Source organism: Sturnira hondurensis, unplaced genomic scaffold (assembly GCF_014824575.4).
Source record: "Sturnira hondurensis isolate 20B ecotype Veracruz unplaced genomic scaffold, ASM1482457v3 Scaffold0008196, whole genome shotgun sequence".
Lineage (NCBI taxonomy): Eukaryota > Metazoa > Chordata > Mammalia > Chiroptera > Phyllostomidae > Sturnira > Sturnira hondurensis.
The window spans coordinates 22,233,620-22,248,248 of NW_028080827.1; the positions used below are offsets into that span (position 1 = coordinate 22,233,620).

Sequence of the window (14,629 nt, forward strand, 5' to 3'; positions counted from 1 at the left end):
ACTTGGCAGGGGAGGCATGCTTAGTAGCTAGGTTGGATATTTTCTGGTCCACCAGGAAAGAGTCAAATGGCCTAAATAAAGCTGGGGTGTGGCGGTAAGTGCGTGGGACGGGTAGGGTGAAGATGATTAAAATGCTTACAATTTGCATCAGGGCATTAACATATGTGGATTGAAACAAAAGTTGAATCTAATAAAAACACCTCGTAACAAGATTTATTCTGGTATAATCTATTCGGGGGAAAAGGCCCTGGTGGCGGAGCACGTCACCCCCTAGTAACCATGTTATCCCCCCCTAGTAACCACGTGGACCCTCACCGGCGACACCAGATCACACCGGTGCCCCATTAACAGTCAGGAGAGGAGCTCCAAGTCGCTGCTTTAATGAAGCCTGAAGCTTCGCAGGGGACTTAGATTGAAAATAAGTGTGGCTGCTTGAAAGTAGTCTATACCAGCATCACCCTCACTTGTCTCTGCATTTCTATGTTTTCCTGCGTGGCAGGGAAAGTGTTGGGGTACAGGTAGCCTGCAGAGACGCATGACTGCTGAGAATTACCTAGAAGTTTAGTTACACGTACGGAAGTAGACCTTCCAAGGAATGATGCAGAACCACTAACCCAGGAGCCTCAGGATGAACTGTCAATCAGTAGCAATGCCCCTCCTGTGGAACAACCCTAGAAAGAAGGGGGGTAGGTCACTGTTTTATCCCTGCAGAGGACTGTGTGCTCCCACAGCCCTCCAGGACGAGTTTCTAGAAGGAAGGACGCCACTGTGAGGACAGCTTTTATAGGTGCTTGTGACACCATTCTATCCCCTTGCCCACCTCTACCCAAGTCCTCAGATAAATGAAATAATTATTTGATTCATGCCAGCTAAAATTTGTCTCCTCATGTGTAACAACAGCTAGACTTCCCCTCCATTTAACTTCTGACAACAGTTACAGGTCCTTTTGCCTTCATCAAAAAACTCTCACGTCACTCCAGGAAAAACCAGGCATATCTGAGAGCAGGAGAAACCGTAGCCCAAAGGCAAGCTCAGGTCCCACTTGCCCCTGAGCCAAGATCCAGGAGTCAAAGGAAACCGGTGATCAAAACCAAGAAAACCTGTCTCCAGCTCTCCATCTGACTGCTCCTTATGAAATATTCACGCCAGGGGAGACCAGTCCTGCTTTCTCCTTCAATACTGCCCAGTGGTGCTGAGATGTATGAGCCACTGATAAAAAACACAACCAAAGAATAAATTCTTAACACCCAAGGGCAGGAGACCAAAGGGCCTCAGGCAACCAAAAGGGAGAAAAAAGAAGTCAACAGTACAATAGAGAACTCCTGACAGATTCTGAACTCTTCATAAATTAAGAATAAATAAATCCCACATTTATTGAGAATTGATTGAGTCACTGAGAATTTTTTCCTCTCCAGAGTCCCCATTTAGAGGCTGCCCTAGAACAGGAAAGATTCCCCAGCTGTTTAGGGAGAGCTAAACAGCTTTTGTAGAAGGGGGATGAGGGCATTTCTAGCACAAGCTGCCCAGAGCGTGAATTTCTGTTGGCCAGTTGAATTGAGGCCCCTATGAAAACCAGCCAGGAAACAGGACTGCTATGTTGACCCAACAATGCGCAATAAGACTGACACCCTGATGCAACTATGCCACCAGGCTGCATGCATCTGTGAGTGGGACCTACTACCGTGGTTACCTCACAAAGCTGGGACTGGCCTTACTGCCAATAGGAATATCAAACATGTCACGGGAACCTATTCATTTTTTAGAGTAATGAATCCATTTAAAAACTGACAGGCTCAGTGCAGCTCACAAATCACTTCATTTTTAAACAAGAAAGCAGAGACATGAGCTTCGGTTTGAGTCCACATTCGGCAATTTAAAAAGCCAGGGTGGAAGCTGCTACCCGGAACCCCTGCAGGCTCTCTGGGGTGGGATGTAACAGGCTAACAGAGTGAGTCAGCAGAAGTACTGGGGGGGGAGGAGAGCAGACAATGAGCGAAACAACACCCTCCAGGTCTCCATTAGCTGTTCTGTTCACGGTGGGTACCTGAACACAAATGTTTCTGCGTTTAGCATCACAAGGTCACACCTTAGCGGTTCTGGAGAGGTCAGAGAAGCTTGAGTCCATCAGGGATGAAAAGATTCTCCCAGCATACCCTTCTATTAAGACGCAAGTAGCGAGATTTTGCCCACACTCAGGCCTCTGCTCTTCAATGATACATGAAGGCAGAGTCTCATTTTTTAGACAGTAAATCTCACTGGAAGTCAGCAGGTAAGATAAAACAAGGCTTTAAGAAATATACTGCCAGCAACAAAATCAGCTCTCCCCAAGAACTTTCTGTGTGTTCCCAGGTGGTAACCAGAAACTATCTTATTAAAAACTAAGGAATCATTTCATTTCTTAGCACCAAATAATAATGCCTTGGGTGTTAAACATAGCTGGAGAAGGAAGATAGCAGACTTAAAAGCGTTCTGGAAATAACCAAAGCTAACCTCCTAAAATGTTGAGACATATTTTACCCACTTTTTTTTCATGAAGAAATGTCTCAGATACATTCTGCACCAACTGAGGGTTATTAAACAGACTTCATATAATAAAACGATACTCTTCCTGACAGCAAGATAAATATTACAAACATTGCAATAACTGAAGTGTGCAAATTACTTGCCTCCCTGAAAACGTTTATGTAAAATTTTTGTGCATATGAATGTACATGCTTTATTGGGGGAAACACGCTAAATTCGCACAGGGACCCACGAAAGGGTCTGAAACCAACCAAACCAAGACAGGAAGTAGCCCCCGCCTCGGAGGGCCTGGCCCCAGGGCTGTGATGTTCTAGGCAGCGTTCTCCTTCTTGCTTCTCATTCTCCTTCTTGCTTCTCGCAGCCTTCTCTGTTTTCAGTTGTCACGTCCCACCCACACTACTCTTACACCTTTCCTGCAGCTTCTCTCTCTCTTCTTTAGCTGCCTTTCCTCCTCTCTTTCGGCTCACCTTTTTGACCCTGCCTTTTCACTTCTGGGGTGAGAATAGGTATTGCTTGTTTTTTAAAAATGGTGCGACCTCTGATTGGCAGACCAGTCATGGGTCTTCTAAATTGCAGTATTGTGGCTGGTTGCATTTCTGCTCAGTACTTGGGCCCTTTTGTTACCTTTGGGCTTGTGGGTATTCTGGAAAACTAGATGTTTGATTGCTGGAGACATGATTGGAGCAAGCTTCCAGCAAATTGTAGTGAGCTGAATATTCACACACATGCACACATGAGTGCATGCATGCACACACATGTGCCCCAAACCAACCTATTATCTACAGACTATTTTCAGAAAGTTGAGGCACTTTGCCTCTTTTTGAGTTTATATTAGTATCTGAAATGCTTGTATCCCCAGACTGAGCTGGGTGTGTAAGAAATATTTAGAGCTTGCTCAGCATGGCATTTTCAATCACGTTCTATAAATGGCATGCTGGTAAATGAGCCCCAAAGAAAGAATCAAGAAAATGTTACTGCTTCTCCTTTATTGGTACATTATGGCGACGTGCAAAATGAAAAGCAGGGTGATGAGGGAAGCAGGTGAATCTGACTGTTGGAGAGCCAGACAGAACCAGAGAGAAGAACTGTAGCAACTGCCGAGTGCTGTGACAAGAACCAAATTTGAAAACTGCTGCCCCCCCCCAAAAGATAAGATGCCAGCTCTCAAAGCCCCTAAACACACTGCTTTCATTTCCTACCTGTCATGGATTCTGCTTTATCGTTTGGGGTTGGGGTCAGTTAGCTTTTTACACAACTAAAACTGAGAGGGTCATGGAGGAGAGCTCTATTTCCAAGAAAGTTAGAAGTGGCAGACACCAGATAATCTGAAAATAACTGAATCCAAAATGTACAAATACAAAGCACACACAAAAACATCAACTCTCCCAAAGCTGAAAGAGATGAAAATATTCGAACAATAGAAAACGCAGCCCCATTTATCCAAAAGGCAAGTAATAAGATCAGCAAGGAGTTGGTAACTGAGAAAAGCCATTCACTCCCTCGGGCCTCCCGTCTCCGCAGGGCAGCCATGAGGGTATCCGTGGACACCCACACCTGCTGCCCACTCGATGCGCCTGTCCCACTCCTTACCTCATCACGGTCACCAGCCGGGATGTGTAAAGGCCTTGCTTCTTCTCCTTCTAGGGGCTCAATCACTGTCACCTCTGCAAACTCCTCCACCGATTCTTGAAACTCCGGCAAGGACCTTCGCCCATAGCGCTTCCCACCTCTAACATATTTGGGCTGAGCCTCTAGCGGGCAGTCTGGGCAAGGAGACAAGAGTTGGGGCCACATTACATGACAATCTCAGCCTTTAGCTGATTCTCACGGCCGCCAGATGCAGCCTCTTATACCAGCCCCAAAATAAACCACCACCATTTGCCAGTTGGGGTAGACGTGGGTGTATGTGAGCCACCAGGTCAGATGCAGAGCATAGCTCCTAATTCGGAATGATTTCACCACACCCGAGTCTAGCTCTGTATGTGATGGGAGAGGTACAGAACTGGCAGGGAGGGATCTGACATGAAAGTACAGAATGAGGACCAGGACAGAGAAGGGGTCGTGCTGGTTTTGTTTATGAAGCTGGTGTTTTGCAGCAAAGGGAGAGGGAGCGATCATACTAACAAAGAGGCCCATTGGAGGAAGTCTCGGAAAATCGTGCATCAGCCCTGTAAAGTTAGTATCCACACCAGTGAGTCTGGGACACAGCCCTCTCGTACCTCAGTGGCTCCTCTGTCAACCATCCCACCTTCTGGTCTATCAGTCAAGCAGGATGACAGAACAAAGAAACTGACACCATGGGTTTGAATCAACCAATGACAGTTCATTGCTTATATGAAACCTGGCAGCAAGAGCTCATTATAAAATTAAAGCTGTGGAATTAAATAGCAAACACGAAACTGCATTAAGAAAAATGGTGTATGATGTTTTTTTTCTTCTTCAAGAGCTTCAGTGTCATACAAAATAAAAAGAATTGTGTATAAGGAGACAGTCATCTCTTGACTTTAAAGAGGGACTCCAGCATTCTGACATACCATGTCACAGGTTCAACATTCACCACCGCCACCGTCGCCGCCACCGCCACTGCCACTATTGCTGCTGCCACCGCTGCCACCACCACTACTACAAACTAACCTTTCTCTACAAAGCACCACTTGAAAGCAATAATATAAATACTTCACTCCATGCAAATATCATCTTAGATGCAGGGTTTGTTGGGGGGTTTTGCACAGAATTAGAATAAAATACCCCATTACATACCAAAGACTGGCAATGCTTTCATTCTTATCTCCAGAGAGACAGACATCATGTCTCTCTGGAGAACGTAAACCTGTGTTCTGTTTGAACACGACAGCCCTAACACGATATGTCTGAATTCGGGCATGTAGATTTGTAGATGATGTTGGTACACATACCAGCAAAATGAAGATGGTTGGTTAGATAAGAACTAAAAGAATAAAACCTTTTCTTTATCCTTACTGAAACCATGTCAGAGGTTTGCCATTACTTGGGAGTTTCCCTGGAAGGACGGGTGACCCTGTTAGACTAGCTTTGTCCCTTCCCCACATTGCCTGTCCTTTAGTATGAGCTCCAATTTCACAGATGTGGTCAAAAGCATCCTGAAAATGCTCGGCAAAGCTCAGAGTGAAGTATTTATGCTTGTTCTATAATTTCTAGCGATATTTATAGCCAGCTTTTTTAAAAGTCCCAGCCAAGTCACTGTATTAGGTTGAGTGATTCTCTTACAGGAAGTATTAAGGCATACAAAATTTATATTGAAAGTCACATGCATATTTGAAGGTACCTTTTATCAGAAGAGAGTGTGTCAGCTTGTGAGTATTCAGGATCGGCCCAGACACCCGAGCTACTTGTTGGCAGCTGACACCCACAGATGCTAGTCAGATAAGAGGCAATGCAGAACCATCCTTAATTTATGACATGTTCTTAAATGGTACTGGCAGACAAGATACACCATTCATGACGGTTGGGGGCTTAGGAAAGAGGGAGAGGAACACAGGACTCTCCCAGGGTGTGAGCACAGTCACAGCCTGGAGATGGAGATGGCAAGGAGCCCTGGATGCACGCTGCACTTCTCCCAGAGGAAAACAGTGTGCACAAAGCAACCATGTTTTTTTTCTTAAAAACAAAACAAAACACTGTAATTAATCCAAAACCCACCTGCAGATGAAATGGTTCCTCATTGGTAGCCAGGAAATAGTTCTTTTTCTAAGCAATGCAAGGTTGTTACCTTCGCCCCAGGTTGGGAACCACTAGCAACTATGTGGGGTTTGAGTTGATTTATTCACTTACTTATACTTCCATTGTCAGGAACTTGAAATTTTTTAAAATTTATTTTATTATTGTTAACTAATTTTGAGCAAACTGTAAGATTTTTTTCACAGAATTTTTTTCACATACATCACAAAGTCAATTTTCAGAGAAACTTACTAAAATGTATAATCTTTTGGGGATAAAGATATTAGCACACACAAAGGATAAATGGGGAATTAAGGTTTCCTCATACTGAATGTCCCAAATTGTCTACGTGGCCAGTAAAGACTCAGACTGATCATACCAATTAAAGAGTCACAACTTAGACTCTCTCTCACCTGCCCCTCTCTTATTTAGAGCTTCAGCATCATCATACGATAAGGAGGGAAACGACAGCGAAAGGAGGTCCAGAGAGAACACCGCCAACCCCCATCGCTGCGCTAAGTACCTGAAACTCTATTATTTTCCTTATCAAGCTCCATCGGGCCTTTAGGAGTCCACGGCCGCAGTCCACCAGGCAAGAGGCCTCTGCAGGGATTTTAAGACACTCTTGCACATCCAAATTAAAGAACACCTCACCCCTTTCCTCACCATGCCCAGTGAAGACTCGTAAAACTGAAGCCCTGGGGCAAAGTTTATTGGCTGTCTGAGTACATCCAGATGTAACTTACATAGTTCGGGGCTTCCTACTGGAACAGTTTTATCTATGGGCCATTTGACTTATTAAAAAATAGAATAATTTACATCTATAGCTTCCTTTAACAGAAGTGTAAGTAGCTGCTCCAGTCATGAGCTCCACAGAAAAATGGGAAATGCCGGTGAAACAAAATCATAAAGGAGTGTGGTGCTTTCAGTATTTCATTTCCTTGAACATGTATTTATAATTCTGCCTGGATTGTCAAGTTTCTAGGTCATTTTCCATTTCTCCTATTTGTCACCACTATATACAAATAACAGTGGGCTTTGAAGGAAAGCAGGCAGGCCCAGACTGCCTAGCGGAGTCTTGGACTCCGCCCTGGAGGGCTTATTATGAGACATATCTACCAAGTGAGGTGACTTGATGTAGTCCTACCTGACCTAGTTTGGATGACTTAGGCTTCATTCTATAAACCAAACACTTGGTTTGATTCAATTTCCTAAAGACTGCTGGAATAAGATGGAAGCAATTGACAGTCTTTACAGAGAAAGTGGGCAAAAAAGGAAAAAAAAAATCTACTTACAGTTCAAAAGACAAAAAACAAAACAAAAAAACCATTCCTTCTCACCTTAGAAATTAAACAAAATGTGGGTACTCAGACACCACATTCTTTAAAAAAAGTTATTATCATCTATTTTAGAGAGGGGAAGGGAGGGAGAAAGAGAGGGAGTTGATATGAGAGAGGAACGCTGACTGGCTGCCCTCCCTTCACACACACAGCGACCTGACGGCCTGAAACCCAGGCATGTGTCCTGACCAAACTGGTGGCCGTCCTTTCACTTCGCAGCAGGACAACCAACCAGCTGAGCCACGCCAGCCAGGGCAGGCCCCACATTCTCTCATCTATCCCAAGACGAGGAACTCCAGACCTGTGATAATAATGTTCACTTTCCAGACTCAGGATGAACCACCATAAACATGCATGACTTCGGACCACAAAGCCTTATACTTATAATATAAAAGAAAAATGGAAATACAATGTCAGTGAGAATGACCCTCGGGGGGCTAGGCCAGCTGCGGGCAGGGAGAACAGCTGATACCCACCCCATCTCTCCCTGGCATCCTTCCTCCCCCACCCCAGCCCCCACGCCCATAGCCACAGTGTGATGCAGAGTGCCGCTTCAGAGCAGCCAAAGGCAAAGCAACCAGGACCCAAGAGGAAGCTGAAATAGTTACTCGAAAGCCTAAACACTATGTATTCAATCAATGCTCTCTTTGCAAAAACACAAGCTTAAGACCTGGAATGAAGCAGCATCCACAGCACATATATGAGAAGTTAAAGAGGAGTCTCAGAGATGCACCACGTAACTCATATGTATTGAGCACCTGCAATGGGCAAAGCACTATGTTGTACCTATTGAGGGATAAGATGAATATTTTATCATTTTCTAATCCAATTTTCATGTTCCTGAAAATGACCTGAGGATATTTCCAAGAAGAAGAGGACAGCCCTGCCTTTACAGTGCTGATATTCTTATTTTGGAATGGCTCATGCAGAGAGCCTTGCTCTCTGCTTCCCTTCCTGTCCTGTTCAAGTCAGCCTGGGACATGGCTCCCAGGACTGCACCTGCTTGCAGAGGACCTCAGCATGGGGTATGGCCAGTCTGAGGCTCTCCAAAGTACATTTCTGCCAAGCTCACAGGAATTCTGAAGTCTACCTCAAAATAAGAAAGCAAATATGAAGTGCAAGCTAACCTCAGGACAAGCACTCCAGAAGCTTCCCTGGGAAAAGGCAGTTGTGCAACAAGTGAGAACTTGTGCAACTCGCTGCTCACCCACTTCTTCACCTCCTGTGGCCACACGATTACACAGGCATTTCATACACAGGGAGAGTGCAGACTGATTCTACAGAGAAAAATGGAAGAGAACGCATCAAAGGGGCAATTGAGACAGAAACTGACAGAGACTGACACAGAGAGAAACAGCCAGAGATGGAGGAAGACAGAGAGACAGACTGAGAGGGGACCAGAACTTAAGAAAGAATGTGGGGAGGGGCAAGGAGGAAAGAGGCAGTAGAGGTGAGTTGCAGCAGTGGAAAGAAGAAAGAAGTGAGGTGGATCTGTTCCAAGGAGGGCAGGGGAGAAGAGAGGCCAAGAGAGAATGAACAACATAAAAAAGGTATCAGGAAAGCCTTCCGAAATGGCCCGCCACTCCCTCTGCCTCCCAGCATGCTCCTGGCCTCCCTGGGCAGCTGTCAGGAGGCAGGGCCATCACCCCACCCTTGTGTGCTCACAGCCTGTCCAAGGAAGCAGCTTCTGGGATTAGGTCACGGGGCTCCCCAAATACTCCTCTCTCTTGATGCACATGTTCAATTAGAGCTTTCAGGTCCTCCCTGGATGCAAGGACATCAGCTCTTATCAGTCTCAATGATGAATCTTGCTGGAACATAGCTGCTTCCAGACACAAAGGTAATGAGGGTAGCTTGGAACTTCAGAGGGGAAGGTTAGCATCTCACAAGGGTGCCAAGGAGGCAACCAACCCCCAGGGGTGACTGGTCTGACTCCATGGTCTATCTTAGCCCTAAAGCAGTTGAAGATAGGTCAAGAGAAAATTCCTTTGAGTAGATAATGATGATGTGATTATTTCTCCAGCCTTCTCCTGGAGGAGACGGGGATCAGGGAGAGACACCCACATGGGGTCCCAGAGCAGGAAAGTCAGGCACAGCCTGAGAGCCCTCGATCTCACAGCAAATTTCCCCAACCTCGTTTGACCTCATTTTTTGTAGTGGGTGAGATTAGTAGCAAATGCATAGTGACGTTATCCAGTCCATCATCTCAGAAACCAGAGCTGGCTCCACCTCATTATTGCCCTCATTTTCTCTTCCTTTATCTCAGCAACAGGCTGATGTGAAAGGGACACACCAATTCTCTAAGATTCCTTGTAGAAACGGATCATTGTTTGTCCCACATCTGGAAAACTTCTCATACACTGAGGGTGAAATAAACTTACAACACCTGCAGAACTCCTGAGTAAACTGTTTCATTATCAAAATTCTCACCAGCCCTATTTAATTTTAAATAACATGAGTATTTTTGTACATACCTACAGATTATATTTTTAAAAATTATTTTATATATATCTTTTCATTCACATTTTTAGTATATCTATTAAATATGTTTCTAGAAGTGGAATTTTGGGGTTAAAGTTGTAGGCTTATTTAACTTTTTGAATATTTTATTATTTATGCTGTTACAGCTATCCCAATTTTTTCCCCTTTGCCCTTCTCCAGCCAGCCAGTCACTCCCCGACTCCTTCAGGCAATCCCCACACCATTGCCCATGTCTATGGGTCATGCATATATGTCCTTTGACTAATCCCTTCACCTTCTTTCAACCAGTTCCTCCCTTCCCCCTTTTCTTTTATATAGCTGCTAGTCTGTTCCACGTCTCTATGCCTTTGATTCTATTTTGGTTGTTTTAGTTCATTAGATTCCACATAAAAGTGAGATCATGTGGTATTTGTCTTTCCACTGACTGACTTATTTCACTTAGCATAATAGCCCCCAGGTCCATCTATGCTGTTGCAAAAGGTAGGAGTTCCTTCTTTTTATGGCTGTGTAGTATTCCACTGTGTAAATGTAGCACAGCTTTTTTATCCACTCATCTACTGATGGGTAATTAGGCTGTTTCTAGATCTTGGCTACTGTAAATAATACTGCTATTAACATAAAGGTGTACATATTTTTTGAATTGGTGTTTCAGGATTCTTAGAATAGTTTCTCAGAAGCTGGATCGCTGGATCAAAAGGCAGTTCCATTTTAATTTTTTGAGGAGGCTCCATACTGTTTGTTTTCCACAGTGGCTGCACCAGTCTGCATTTCCACCAACAATACACCAGGGTTCCCTTTTCTTGACATCCTCACCAGCACTTGTTTGTTGATTTATTAATGATGGTCATTTTGACAGGCATGAGGTAATATGGATCAATGGAACAGAACAGAAAGCCCAGAAATAAACCCACACCTTTATGGTCAATTAATATTTGACAAAAGAAGCAGGAACATACAATAGAGTAAAGACAGTCTCTTTAGTAAATGATGTTGGAAGATCTGGACAAGTATGTGCAAAAAAATGAAACTAGACCACCAACTTATACCATACACCAGAATAAACTCAAAATGGATAAAAGACTTAAATATAAGTTGCAATACCACGAAAATCCTAGAGAAAAACATAGGCAGTAAAATTTCAGATATCACATGTAGCAATATTTTTGCCAATATATTTCCTACAGCAAGGGAAACAAAAGAAAATGAGACTACGTCAAAGTAAAAAGCTTCTGCACAGCTAAAGAAACCATCATCAAAATGAAAAGGGAACCTATTATATATTGTGTTCCTATTTTTAGGAACACACTTGCCAATAATACAGTGGATAAGGGTTTAATTTCCCAAATATATAAAGAACTTATATGAGTCAACACCAGTAAGATAAACAATCCAATTTAAAAAATGGGCAAGGGACCTGAATAGATACTTCTCCAAGGAGGACATACAGAGGGCCCACAGACATATGAAAAAAATGTTCAACATCACTAGCCATCAGAGACATGCAAATTAAAACCACAATGAGATATTTTTATATTTTTTAAAGATTGACTTTTAGTTTAATAGCTGCTTAGTCCTTGATTATACAAATACCTCATAATTTGCCTAACAAATACATTGTCAAATATTTATGCTTGATATATTCATTCACTAATTTTGTTATTTTATTTATTTTTAGAGAGGAAGGAAAGGAGAAAGAGGGAGAGAAACATCAAATGCGTGGTTGCCTCTCATGTGCCCCCTACCGGGGACCTGGCCTGCAACCCAGGCATGTGCCCTGACTGGGAATTGAACTGGTGACCCTTTAGTTCATAGGCCAGCACTCAATCCACTGAGCAACACCAGGCAGGGCTGTTCACTATTTTAAATGACTATCATTATACATAAATCTTTGTGCACATCTGTAATTATTTCTGTAGTATAAAATCTGAGAGTAGCATTGATTAGCCAAAGGCATTTGTATAGTTTTTGGTGCCTACTGCTTTACCTGACCACCACTGGGCATGAGTGTTTCCGGTTCTCCCTGACCTCATGAACTGACTCCCCACACCCTCCTCTGTTGGTGGTAGGGGTTTTATTTTGCTTTTAATTTGTGGAGAAATGTTCCAGTCCTCATTGTTAGCATCTCTTAGATACCAAGGGAACAGGAGACTAAGTGCTTCCTTATCTGACTCAGCCAAAGAAAGGACAGCAGAACATGCCTGTTAGGCCATCTGTAGATAATAACTCCTAAAAAGTAGGAGGGCCTGGCTCAAGGCCTCTGAACAGAGTTGCAAACACAAATCTTCAATCTTTGCAATTCAGGATCAAGTCCAATGTCTGTTCATCAGGCCTGCTTTGATGCAGATTAGCTGAGTGAATGAAAGGTATCTGTGTATTATAGTCACAGCTTCCTCAAAATATAAGGGAAATAATTAAAATTAAGGTGGGATCTGGAATTAAGGACATTTACTATAAAAAAAAAAACCCAAAACCCAATCACTGGCCCCAAAACCATGCCTAGTCTTAGTTTTCTAATGATTTGGCTTTTCCAAATACACGTTTTTTCCCCTTGCCAGATAAACAAAGGGAAGATATTTCACATTAACCATATCAGGGGGGAAAGGGCTAACTGCATTATGCTAACACTGACTACAAACAAACCTAATGCAAGATGCATCAGATGAGGCCGAAAGCCCCTGGGGAGAAGATCCAGACAGCAAGTTGGTGCCATGGGGCTGACAGCCTGCACCAGCATCTCCATCACAAAAACCCTATAATCCAAGGACTAGCAAACTGAATAAATGACTAACAACTAAGTTGTTGTCCCTTCCTTATTCCAGGAAAATAATTTAAAAATTAAATCATACATGTAGATATGAGGGAGTTATGCCACTGTCTGTGTTAATCAGTTTGGAATTTACAAAAAACTCCCTACACTCACAATCCATTTTTCTGCCCTTATCTGAATTTCAGTATTTTTCATCGTATTTTTGAATTGTTGTGGTTATTTTTGCTTTTTTAAAGAAAACACTCTCTCCTAAGATTTAGAATCATAAATATCAGAGTTAAAAATAGGCTGGAAGTAATCTAGTCCATTGCGTCTAATTTTAAAAACAGAGAAAATGGCCCTGGCTGGTGTGGCTAAGTTGGTTGGAGCCCAGTCCTGTAAACCAAAAGGTCACGGGTTCGATTCCTGGTGAGGGTACATATCGAGGTTGTGTGTTCAGTGTCCAGTCGGGCATGTATCAAGCAAATGATTAATGTTTCTCTCACATCAGTGTTCCTCTCCCTCTCTCTTTCTCCCTTCCCCCCTCTCTCTAAGATCAATAAGCATTTTGATTGATTCCCTATCCTTCCCCTATCCTCACCCATGTCCTTGGGTGAGGATAGAAATAAAAAGAAATTTTACCTCAGAGAAGTTATAAATAGCTGAACCCAAGCCAATGGAAATAATGGCTTAACTCCATCTCCTCTCAAATACTATTTATAGCTTTGTATGTGTATTATTTATATATAATTGCCTTTTATTAGGGTTACACGACAGTGTGTCATGTACTGGGCATTTCTCCCTAGGAAACAAAATGCTCCAGTGTCAATGTATGTTAGGTAAAATTTTACAGAAACAAGAATCTAAGGTGTTTCATAAACTTAGACAAGGTCATTTAGATATTAGAAGACAACACAATGAAATCTTGGAGCAAAACAAATTTTAAGTATTTTTTAGTACAACCACTTTGACATGTAAGATGACCACCAAGACCGCAGAGGCCACGGCGTATAAGGCCATCCAATTAGAAGGGCAGGCACCACATTTCATAACTCCTGGTTCCAGGCTCTTCCCACCATATCAAGGAGGCTTTTTCTATACCATGATCTGGTAGCATCTGGTATGTTTAATGCACATAAATCTTAGATGTTATAAAATGTCAATTCACGACTCTGTACCCACTATGGTCTCCCCTGCTTTCAGTCACCTTCCAAAGTCTAGTAGGTCCACTGATTTCAGACGGCAAGACAAAAATAGCACAGCCCTTAAGGCGAAAGATGAAGAAAGTACTGAACAGGCGCATAATACTGAGGGCACAGGCCTCCCTGTCACCAGTGCTCAGGAGAAACTTGCTCTCTTACCCACTCCTTTCCCCTGCCTCTGGCCACTTGTCAGAATCTCTCAGGCCAGGCTGCACTGACTGAGGGCTGGGTTATTCCCAGCTCATCCATCTGAGGACAAATACCCTTAAACTGGAGGTTCCTGAAGTCACATTCCTTGGCAATACAGCGTCAGCCTCCTCCTCTGTCACTATCTGTGACAGTTCATTTAAGCTATGTCCCTCTTCAGGCCTGAACATGCTTGTGGAAAAAATGGCAGCATTCTCTCCAGCCCGATAATGATATGGTCTATGACTTAAGGAATAGTTACTTTCCTAAAGAGGAAGGAGGGGCGAATTTGGGTGGCCTCTCCGACACACTGCATTTGAGTCCTGACCCTTCTTTCTCTCTCTCTTGCCAGGCAGTCAGCCTAGGGGTGTGGAATCACATATGAGAGTGGGTGGGAGAACGTTTGAGTAGAAAGAACTGCATGATCCCAGACTCGACTGGAAGGGCCAGACAGA

The 14,629-nt window shown here is 43.4% G+C and overlaps 1 protein-coding gene across 8 annotated transcripts in view; it reads right to left on the bottom strand.

Annotated features, from left to right (window-relative positions):
- Positions 1 to 14,629, bottom strand: part of NIN (ninein) — a 93,334-nt gene that overhangs the window by 55,574 nt on the left and 23,131 nt on the right. For 5 of the 8 annotated variants that reach the window (XM_037054272.1, XM_037054275.1, XM_037054277.1 and 2 more), the window contains 2 exons: positions 5,828 to 5,917; positions 4,114 to 4,286 (listed from right to left, as the gene is read on the bottom strand). In XM_037054272.1, the coding sequence (XP_036910167.1) occupies positions 4,114 to 4,286; positions 5,828 to 5,917 (263 nt within the window). The remainder of the gene's footprint in view (positions 1 to 4,113; positions 4,287 to 5,827; positions 5,918 to 14,629) is intronic. The other 3 variants (XM_037054280.1, XM_037054273.1, XM_037054279.1) reach the window with 1 other exon arrangement.